Genomic DNA, 12,012 nt, shown 5'->3' on the forward strand with positions numbered 1-12,012 from the left:
TTAATGCAAAGTATTACTAGTTGTTCTGTCACTCTGTGTAGGCTACTAAATTTACATGACTTATAAACAACAGAAACGTATTTCTTACCATTCCTAAGTCTGAGAAGTTCCAAATCTAGGTAGCTTCATGTGCAGTATCTATTGAGTGGTCCCCTGCTGTTCTGTGCATGCCTGTCTTTTCACTGTAAGCTTGCACAGTAGAGCAGATCCCTCTCAGACTCACTAATCTCCTTCATGACCTCTATCCATGAACTGATCACCTTTCAAATACTAACTTCCTGATGCTAACTAACATCAACTAAACTAGAGGGTCAAATTTTTCAGCTTGAGAAGACACAGATATTAGTACCATAACACTCACTATCTTTGTATTCCTAGAAGGTAGTACAGTGCTTAATACTTCCTAACTGCTCTTTGAGTTTTGAATAAAATGTAAATAAACATAGTCAATGTCACAAGTGTGATGAAAGGAAAACAGAATTAGAAAAAATACTGAGCCTGAAAGTGGCTCATTTATGTAAGAAGTGTAGCACAGGAGATGGAGACTCGTAATACAGTTACCAGCTCCAGCCCCACTGAAGCTGTTACTATGTAGCACTATTCTTCACACACTGAATTTTTCCCAATAAATATTGGGGAAATTTCCTACTTTCCAACTGTCTACCATTGTTTGCCACACCTATAAACACAGTTCCTGCTTTTCAGTGAAATGAGTGGGTGCTTCAGTATGCCATCGTTACCCTGTCTCTGGGTCAAGGCACACATAAAACATATGTCTAAATCTACAATGGCCTTCATTGTGAGAAGGTTTCTTGCTTTCCTAATGAAAGACCTCTGAACAATTTTAGACCACTTTAAATATGTAGAGTCTAAGAATAGAACTAGTTGTATGCCCACTTGCACTGTTTAACTTGAGTTATACTGACAAATTGCTTAACAATATGTTAATTTCTCACTTAACATCTTTTGAAATTGCTTTAAAACCTCCTTTGAATCCTGTCGTTTGTTAATTATGCTCTCACTGGAAACTTTTTGATAATGAACCACATGTTTTATTCTTAAAATACTAGGACAGCATTCTTAGTTTTTTTTTAAATGTGGTTTCATGGCTTCAGTGATATGACTCTCTAGTACATGTTAAATTCACCACTCAAGGACTTCTTTACAACACAGTTCTACCAACTGTGACACCACATTCTCCATAATACTGAAAGATTAAATCAAATCTTTTTAAATTTACTTATTGTTTTCATTTAATTGCTTTATCAAAATTACCTGTGTAAGCATGCTATACATACTACCACTGATCCCTGTTTTTTCAGTCACTATGTCTTTTTCAAATACACCTTGTAACTTAATAAAGAAATTTACAGAGTACACCATAAGATAAGAGGTTTTGGGAAATCTTGACTATAAATCAACTGTAAGAACTTTCCTTTACATTTGGAAATGAATAATTTTTTATTTCTTCTACTGCTTCCTTTAAAAAGAAAAAGCTTAGTACAATATAATGATTAGGAAAGAAAGCTTAATCATAGCTGAATTTAATAGTAAGTAGTAATCAAAATGTGATTTCATTAACATGTTTTTCTAGTAGACAGATCATGAAAGGTGATGGGTATATTTTTATTTCAAGTTAGTGGAAGAGAGAGTGAGAAACCATAATTTTGAATCTGTTTCAAGTAATTAAAAAGTTGCTTGTAGTGAAAAAAATAAATCAAGTGATTTAATTACAGTAAATGGATTAATCTATAAGAAAATAAGTTTGTAAAAATTAGCCTTTCCTAGTGACAAGCCCCTTATTAGTTGCCCAGTGTAGAATGGTCAGCACTGAAATCATGTACACACAAACAACAAAAAAGAACTAAGCAAGTTGTGTTTGTGTGTGTGTATGTGTGTGTATACTATATGTCTGTATGTAACAATACTAATCAAAGAAAACAAAACTATCCACTTGAGAGTGACAGGGAGAGAGTTATTCATGGGAGGGGCTTGAGCAAAGGTATGGGAGGAGCTGGAGGAAGGAAAGGGTAGGGGAAAGTGATATTATTCTATTTCAATTTAAAAGACTATAAGATAACTGTAAAAAAAACAAACAATTTCACATATGATTTTTGACAGCAGAGAACATAAAAATGGCTGGGTTTAGAAGTTTATTTTAAAATTTTGTAGCTTCTCAATTTTCAACATTAAATGTGCAGCTTTCATATTTACATATATTTCAGGCTACATCAATGGAATTTTGAAGTCATGAAAACATCAGATGAACCGGCCTGCAACACCTTGGATTCACATTGGAAAATGAAGTGGAAGCTTAAAGCATGTGGCCTTTAAAGGAGGGCAGCACTGGAGACAGTAACTGGCTGGTGGTATCAAAACAGACCAGTTTCTAGACAGTAGAGGTTATTTTAGTCCAGTATCAAGGTTCAAGACACAATGTACAACTAAAAACTTTTCATCCCTTCCTCTTCTGCTTCAGACAGGTACCAGCATAGGTGAATTATGATTTTCCCTGGTTGAGAGTGTTTGGTTTTGCCTTTGTAGACCATGCCTAGGAATGAAATACTTTTTTATTTAATGTAGATTATAATGGGAAACCCTTTCACAATGGCTGATTTCAAGGACTTGGTTCCAAACTGAGCCAACGTTTCCCTATGTACTTTGTAGTCCGGGAAAACTGTGCTGTGCTGGCCCAGTTTTGAAGGCCACCATGCTCTGTAATAGAAGGATATCATCTTATTGCTGATATCTTTGGAGCACCCCAAGCAGACACAGAAAATGAATGGAGGCAAAGAGTCTGACGGAGGAGACAAGGAAGGAGGTCTTCCAGCTATCCAGGTTCCTGTGGGTTGGCAGCGTCATGTGGACCATAATGGAGTGCTTTACATCAGGTGAGCTCTTGGTATCTCTTACCTCCAAGTTTGCAATTTCAAGATTAAGGTAGTAAAAGACTGATCCTCATGAAGGGAACAAAATATTTTGATTGACAGCACCTAACATAGACTTGAATGGATGAACCTTGTGCTAGAAATACACAAGTGTCTTAATCTGTACTGTTTAGCAATGTAAATTTCCTTAGATTATTGTAGAGAGTCTTCAGGTATTTCTTTCATCTATGTAAAGTTATCTTTCTGCTTCTCTATATTAATGTGTTGTAATAATAAAGTGTTATAGTAATTATTTTAAAAACAGCCTGCAGTCAAGCCGACTGTCTAGGCTACAGCATCTCAGCCTAGATCAGACACCATGTTCTGAGGCCATGAGGCCACATGCACGCCGCAGCTAGAAACAGCCAGCCAGAAACACCAGCCCTGCCACCCACGAGATACCAGTGTGGGAGATGGCTCTGCCAGTCTTCCATGCTGTCTCCACAAGGCTGGGCAGTGTCCAGACCATCCCACCAACCACACGGGATTGGTACAGATGAGACTCTAATGCGTAGATTATCCAAAGGCTTATATATTTAGTAATGATCAATAACAAGATACCCTTACAATCAGAGGTGTAACCCAATACCCAACATAGATATACCAACTACCTTTGACTGCTACAGACAAGCGAACATCAGCCTCCATGTCTCCCCCCTCTCGTCTCTCTCCTAGCTCCTCCTCTTCCTCTCCTTCTTCTTCCTCTTTCTCTTTACTCCTCCCACCTAAGCTCCTCCTACACTAAAGAAAATGCAAAACTTTCTCAAAGAAATATAAACAAGAATACTATATTCACAAGAGAATGTAAAATACTAAAAATAGACCCAGTATCTCTTTTTTAAAATCACCCTGCTTCAAAATACTCTATCTAGCTTTTCTGAAGCTAATTAGCTATTTTCATGGTTAGACTTCTTAACTTAAAGTAATTTCTACCTTTTCTGTATAGATTTCTAATCAGTTTTCTTACTTTTATGGCAAAAAGAGAAAAGTTATGATGCTCATGTTTTAGCAAGTATATAAATGCATGTATGTGTGAAATAGAGAAAGGGGGAACAAATTAAATGGAATAAACTGGCTAGCTGTTAATAAAGTTTTAGCTCCCTAGCTAGCTAGGTAGATGGTGGCCCCGTCCTTTAACCCTAGTGTTTGGGAAAGAGAGTTCAAGACCACCCTGATGTACATAGCAAGTTCTAGGCAACCCAGGGCCACATAATGCGTCCAATTCTAAAAAAATAAAATTTTAGCCTTCTTTATTAAGTAATTTCTGCCTAAATTCATTTATAATTTTTTAATAAGTAATGACAGATTGGATATATAAATTTTTGTGATACACTTAAAAATAGAAATTTTTAAGAGATACAGTACATCATTATACTGGTGGTATGGGTTTCAGTGTTGTTTTTATAACCTAGCTTCAACAAAATTCTTCAGTTATATAAAGATACGTATATTTGGTGGGCATTGTGGTGCATTCCTATAATCTTAGAATTTAGGAGAGAGATGTAGGAAGACCAAGAGTTTAAAACATGCTTTAGCTACATAGTGAGTTAAACCAGTCTGGGATATCAGAAACCCTATCCTTAGAAGAACAAAGTAAAAACCAAAAATATATGAATGGGATATTCTTTGAATAAATGAGATATTCTTTGCTATATAAATATAAAAAACGATATTTTATAACTCAAGAAGGCAGTTTAGATATGGGTTTTTTTGGTTTAGGTTAGCAGTTTCTTGAGGTAAACTTAATTCCTTTCTTTGTCAGATATATTTCTTTTTTCTATAATTTTAAAGGTGTTCTCTTTTCATTGTAGTGAAGGAATAAAAAGCGTAGGAATTGGAAATAAGATACACAAACACTCACGATTAATTTTCTCAAAGTATTCCTTCTGCCACCATTGTTCATAGATTGCCAGAAATATTGTTTTACTACTATAACACGGCACATTATCAGAGACATGTTTGTGTTCATGCTGTTCAAGTTGTATAAAGGAAAAAAAAAGTGCCTACAACCTGGACCAAGTGATTCCAAAGTCTAGATAACTACTTATGAAATTAGCTTTTCACATCACTGTGACCAAAAGTCAGGCCAAATCTAGGAGTCAAAAACCAAATTAAGGTCTAAGAATTCACAGTGACCTTGTGTGTGAGTTTCCAAATCCCCCTAATCTCCAACATCTGATAATCCTCTTAGCATAACACCTCCAAATTAGATCTGAGCACCAAGAATTCTTAGAGAAGTACTTCCCAGATAAGGTAAAATTAAAATGCTTTCACGTTAAGTCAAGCCAACATGGATCTGATCTGTTTGGCTGAGGCCAGTTAAATGACTGCAGGAACATTTGTTAGAAGTTAGCCCACCTTCTGCTGCTCCTGTTCACAGGCAGCCCCCTGCACAGTCGTGCATGCAGCTCATTGCAGCTCATCTCTAGGCTACCTTCCTGCTGCCTCTGCCTCATGGCACAGAGGATGCATGGTAGTTAAGTTTGCCGCCTCTTTCCAACCCTTTAAGCTTTATCTGTGATTTAAGACATAACTATTTTGACATTAATTATTACTACCAAAAGTTAATTAAAGAGCTAAAACTAAAAAAAAAGACTGAAGTGAGTGCCAAGGAAGTATTTTTAAAGTGTCTGGAGTATTCTTAATAGACTTTAGGAATTCTTCACTTTGGGCTAAATTTTACAATTAAATCCCTCTAGATTGCCGTCCATACACTTAAAGTAAAATACCGAACAGTTTCTTTGTATTAAACTTACTAATTCTTCATGAGAGAAAAACAATATATTTTAGTTACACTGCTTTATTAAAATTATCAGACCTATAAAAGCATCTGTGCTTTTGTCTGCCATAGTGAGATTATTATTCTTTCATGTCATCTAAAACACACCAAATAGATCACTTAACTAAGATGGGAAACTTTTTTAGAATCTTTCTTTGTGCCAAAGTCACGTGTATAATTTTTTTATGAACACAACATAAGTTGCATCTTAACCTAGCCCATTTCAAGTACTGCCTGTGTTTCTGTGGAGGCAGACTAGACTATCCAGGAGTGATGCTTTGCATGTGAAACACAATATTATTCTAGATGAATTTGAACAGAAGGCTTAAGGGAAGGTTTTCCTAAAGAGTCATAAATAAAATATATTCTCTTAGTACATATAAATTTCCAAATGCATTTATGTTGTAAAAAATCAACCTATTAATAATAAAATATCCTAAATTGAAGACTTAGTTCTTAATGTATAGACTTGAGGTGATTCCATGCTTACTTATTTTGCTGACTTCATGACCTGAAAACCTGAGCCTGGAGACCTAGACAGTTCTTTGTGACACCTAACACAGCTTTTCTTCAAAAGTTTGCCATCTTCTGTCAACTCTTCCTAATACCTCTTCCCTTTCTGTCAATCTCTCTGTTCAGTAGAATTTGAATTGGGTCACACTTAACCCATCTTCAGAGATACACACAGAGGGGATGGGAAGAATCCGGGATGGGAACTCCTCTGCTTCCACAGAAACAGGCAGTAAACACAGGATGAACTTGTCTCCAACTTCTTTGTGCTTTACCGCTTCCTGGCTTGAGCCTTGTTGTTGAGTATCTCGCATGTTTGCCATTTCACTTTTTCCTTAACCTTAAAGCAGACCTTATGGTTGGAATGAATAGCATTACTTTTGCATACTTTTCCTCTTCCTTTCTTACCTATTCCTGTCCTTTCCTAAGAATAGGAGTTTTCCATCTATAATCCAGTCCAAAGCTTTCAAATTACTTTGTTTCATTTTATATGAAAATATGTATTTTCCTGAAAAATATTTCAATTCCAAAGAAAGAGATAGTTTTAACATCTGTAATTTAGTAGCTAACAAAATATTGGAAATAAGAAGTCTTTTCATACTAGGAAAATATCATCTTATGAAGGGCCAATAAGTCTATAAATTTTACTTTTTTATTTAAAAAAAGACACATTTATATATGTAGTCAAATTATTTCCTGATGTTGTTTTAACTATTTTTACAGTCCCAGTGGGTCTTTGTTATCTTGCTTGGACCAGGTTAAGACATACCTGCTTACTGACGGAACATGCAAGTGTGGCTTGGAGTGTCCTCTTATTCTTCCCAAGGTAACCATTTACAGCAGAGCTACAGCAGGGTTTCAGCCTGGGCGTGGGTGGAATCATTTCATGTATTTGCTTTTCTCATCTGGCATCTCCCTTTTACAGTAGTTTTCTAGCTTACATTCATTTCAATTATTGCACTTTGGAATGCTTAAATATTAGGAAAAAATAATTTGATTCATTTTCAGAGGTGACATATTGACTTTCATTGTACCTTTTATTGGAGCTTTGCTTATATACAGTATGTTCATTCCCTACTATGGCTACTCAAATCTGTAATGCTATTCTTTGCACTGGTATTGGTAAACCTGCCACAGATACTCTTAAAATCACAAAGTTCAACTCTCATCATAAAAATATGAAGCAGTTTTACTGCTTTACAAAGTAAAAAAGCAATATAATTGAAGATGGTGAAATATTATTCAGTATAAAAATAGATAATTATTCTCTGAAATGTGTTTTTAGTACTAATTTTTAAACTAAAGATTAATAAACACCTTTTTCTTTTGTATATTACCATATTTTTAAAAGTCATTTTTATAATAAGAATTTTTGACATGCAATAGATTTTCATATCAAGAAGGAGGTAATATTAATATAGCAATAAAAGTAAGCAACAGGGAGAATAAGCAGACGGGAATGCTGTAGTGAAAATAAGGATGTAGGATGCTGTGGCTTTTCACGTCTTTCACAGTGTGCTCCATTTGTTTCTGTGCTGTCACACCATCAGGAAGTGCCTAAATTATAAACATCATTAGATTTTATACCTTTCCCGGTCTTTAATTAAATTAACTATTATAAAATTTGTATAATTTTCATTGTCTGTCACTAAAAAAAAAATATTATTTGGCCAGAAGTATTTTTAAATTATGTAAAGTTGTTTTCCTTCCATTTAAAACCTTAAAGGCTTAATTCCTATTTGTAGCTTAATCTATGCACAGCATATCTCTGTGTAAACAAGAGGTTTTTCTATTAAATGTTTCATAGACATACTATAAACAGAATCTGTGGTTTTTTTCCAGGTGTTTAATTTTGATCCTGGAGCTGCTGTGAAGCAGAGAACTGCAGAAGATGTTAAGGCAGATGATGATGTCACAAAGCTATGCATACATAAAAGAAAAATCATTGCAGTGGCCACACTCCATAAAAGCATGGAGGCCCCACATCCTTCTCTGGTGCTCACCAGTCCTGGAGGAGGAACAAGTATGTAATATTGTTGCAGGGTTAGGAAATCTCCTGACTCCATTCCAAGAGAAAAAATAGCTAAAAATCACCTTGCAAGGGGTCTCTTAGTATCTATTTTGAACATCCACAGTTTTGTGTGTTCTAACATTTTGAGTACAAACAGCAAATTTTCTTTGAAAAAAAATTACCGTGGATATGTTTTTCAAATTTTCTTATTCATAACATATAGTTGCATAATCAAAATCAATACTAACCAGCAAATTAAAATTCTGTGTGTCTGCATACAGAAAAGCTAACAGGAATAAAGGCTACGTTGTTTTATAGAAAACATCTACTTATATAGGGCTAGATTTCAGTGGATAAAATCAAGTCCTAAATATAGCTTACCAATATTATTACAAGTGTGTTTTATCTTACTATGTTTTATTTTATTATTATCCCTTAGAAGCTGCTTTCTAATGGGAGACAGATGGGGGAGGATCCAGATGGGCAGGGAGAAACTGGGGGGAGTAGAGCTAAAGGGAATTGCAACCAGGATATAATTCATGAGAAAGTCCATTTTCAATCACAGGTAAATAAAAAGAAATTAACCATGTTACCTTTTTTTTAAATCATAATAGCTATTTATTAAGTACCTACCCAAATACAAATCATTTGGCCAAGAGCTTTTTTATGGCACACTCCCACAACACACACACACCTCTTTTTTTTTAAGTAAAATTTTTAGTACATCTGTGTATGAAGTGTGTTTGTGTATGCATGCATATGCATGGTCAGGGTGCATATGTGAAGGTCAGAAGGCAACTTGCAAGAGCAGACTCTCTCTCATGGGTCAAACTCAGGTTGTCAGAGCTGGTAGCAAGTGGCTTTACTCACTGAGCCACCTCACTAGCCCTGACACTTTCCTTTGTTTAAAAAAAAAAAAATTGCATAGGTACAGAAAAGTGCCAGGGTATTTGTTGAATTCCCCTGTGCTGTGAAGTTTGATCTTCCAGGCTGTACATAAATATTCTTGGTATCATCAGGTACTCACTGAGGAAGAAGGATGTAGTATATCATCTGTGTGTAAAGGTAAAGCATATTCTCCTGTGCCACCACAATCCAATGACACTGATAAAATAATCTGTAGCCTATATTCCCTTTATGTTCCTACTACTAACCCTGCTAGCTTTTTTAAAAGTTCATTACTGTTTTAGAATATAACCCAAGATTGCACACTGTAAGATTGTACATTGAGGCTTTTACATTTCTATAATCTTCAATCCCCCAGTTTGTGTCAATCTTTCATCACATTGACATTTTTCAGGCACATGGGCTAGTTTTGCAGAATGTTCCTCAGTTTGGATTTCTTAATTGTTTCATCATATTACATTTACACCCAGTTTGGCAGGAATGCTATGTGAATGATGTCTTATCTTCATCAAGAAGCACATAATGTCAGCTAATCCTGTGTTGATAACATTAAATTTGATTACTTGCTTAAGATTGGGTCCATTTGACTTTCTCACTGTTAGGGTATTTTTTTTCCTAATGATTGATTTGTACTCTGTGGGATTATTTGAGGCCGAGGAACTTCTGCTCATAACATTCACGTAAACTACCTTCAAAATAATATTAGCCTATCTGACGTTGAAACAGTAACTCAAACAAATCCAGCCAAGCTCCCAAGTGTCTGTTCGATGGACAGCTGATTCTGTTCTACAAAGTTCTGAAAAGTATCACCATGATGTATCTAACCATCACCTGAGGTTGTATGGCAGAAGTCAAATCAAGACTAGCTTTGAAAAATAGTTTACATATAAAAAGAATAGAAACTTTATCCCATAACTACATACCATATATGCCATAAACAGTGAATGGCATGGAAAATAATCTGAGTTGAGTAGGAGATTAAATAATAATAAATAAACTAGAGCCAAACCAATGATAGCCCTGGATGCAGAAAGATTTGTATATCATACAAATAACTAAAAGGACTCAGACCAAGAATGCAGAGAAAGAAAAATTGGCATTTAGTTGCTGTTCACATAGAGCTTCTATACAATAACCCACTAACTTCGAACAAGGAGTAGTCAAAAGAAGTGTTCCACTGAGGCTGGTAAGAAAAGCAGAGCTTTCAGGGAACTTTTCTCCTAACAACAAAATGTAGGGTCTAAGTTCACATTGACTCTAACAGTAAAAACGAACATTTGATAGTAATAAGTTATTTAAACTATTAACCACTTTGCATGCATTTTGCACATTTGCATATGTGCTTGTTTTTAGATTTAAGGCTGCCTGTATATCTGTGCACCATGTACATGCCTGGTGCCAGCAGAGGTCAGATAAGGATATCTGATCTCCTGGAACTGGAGCCACAGATGTGGTCAGGTGCCGTGTGGGTGCTAGGAACTCAACCCAGGGCCTCTGTACAGTGTTGGGCCGTCTTAACATGCTGATTTCATATCCTCCTGAATCCCAACATTTGCCTGCCTGTGCAGTCTCAACTGTTGCTCTGAAACCCCTAGCAGAATTGTGTTCTAGAACTTTGCCTGTACCTGTACATACAAGTTCCGTTCTTGAAATTGAAGATTCCATGAGAAGTGTGTTGCATCTCCTTTTAGATCAGTGAGCTTTGTTGAGTTAAGTGTAGTTTTACTAGCTTCACACTTGACCTTCATTTCCTAACTGCATGCTGTCATAAACTGAGGTTTAAGTAATTAAACATTCAGATGTGCAGAGCAGCTTTCACCTTCCTTTAGCATAAATGTTAACTTCATTTCCATTTGTTCTTTTAAATGTTCTACCTGTATATACTTGACAGTACCTGGCCAGCACCAAGATTTCACACTTGCTAACTGTACTTTAGCCCCGTCATTAAACATCAGCCTGACTCTTATCTACTTAACATTCCTATTATTTTAAAGATAATAATTTTTCCCCGGATATAGAAGAAATCCTTTCTAAACCACAACTATTATATAAATTCTGTTAGCTGAATATAAAAAAAATGCCACTACTATCCATATCTTAATTATGGGACTATAGATAATTATATAAATATATTGATAATTTTAAAAAAAATGAAAGCAGGTGATTTGTATTACTATACAGAATACATGGTCTTGCTAGTGATGCTACCACATTTAACTCTATTCTCACTATCCACCAAATACCATAAACCACATATCTTAATCCATTGTTCCTTAACAAGAATATCAGCCTCAGTTAAGTGTATCCTCTGTCTTCTGTTATGTTATTTAGTCCCAACATAATTACTCTTTCAAAGAACCTCTAGCATACTAGAATCAGAAAGTCCACATATTCCACTCAGGAATGGGAACATATGCTCACTCCTCTCTATGCTAGAATCTATGCCCATGGTAGAGAAATGCTGTCTTAAAAGTTATTGTATGATTTGACCTGTATACTCTCTTGCAAATAGTAGAAGTTGATTCATTTTAAGTGTGTAATTACCCCTAAGTACACCTATGATTGCAAATGAATCTAAGTATAATTGCTAATATGCTTTTAAGTCTCAAAATAGATACAGCAAATACACAGTATGATTGGTGGCACTTTCATCCCCTGTGCCTTAGCAGACTGCCGTTCCTCACAGAGCACAGCTCTCACAGTGTTCTTTTCAACACTGCTCTCTAAGCAGCCAACACAAATTAATGGGAATTGGCATATGAGAGTACTATTTGCCATCTTTGTTTTAGAAGGTGCAACATTATAAAATACTTAAGTATTCTTAGGACCCTACAATTTTTTTTTAAAAAATCTTAAATCTAAAATTCTGACATGATAGG

General features: G+C 35.4%; 1 protein-coding gene across 10 annotated transcripts in view; it reads left to right on the forward strand.

The window, feature by feature from the left end:
- Positions 1–12,012, forward strand: part of Mbd5 (methyl-CpG binding domain protein 5) — a 353,158-nt gene that overhangs the window by 284,985 nt on the left and 56,161 nt on the right. For 8 of the 10 annotated variants that reach the window (XR_013108584.1, XM_076928716.1, XM_076928718.1 and 5 more), the window contains 3 exons: positions 2,226–2,891; positions 6,940–7,042; positions 8,059–8,239. Coding sequence is in view for 9 of the 10 variants with exons in the window: in XM_076928716.1 (XP_076784831.1) it covers positions 2,779–2,891; positions 6,940–7,042; positions 8,059–8,239 (397 nt within the window). In the remaining variant the exon portion in view is untranslated. The remainder of the gene's footprint in view (positions 1–2,225; positions 2,892–6,939; positions 7,043–8,058; positions 8,240–12,012) is intronic. The other 2 variants (XM_076928715.1, XM_076928719.1) reach the window with 2 other exon arrangements.

The sequence above is a fragment of the Arvicanthis niloticus genome, chromosome 2 (genome assembly GCF_011762505.2).
Source record: "Arvicanthis niloticus isolate mArvNil1 chromosome 2, mArvNil1.pat.X, whole genome shotgun sequence".
Classification (NCBI taxonomy): Eukaryota; Metazoa; Chordata; class Mammalia; order Rodentia; family Muridae; genus Arvicanthis; species Arvicanthis niloticus.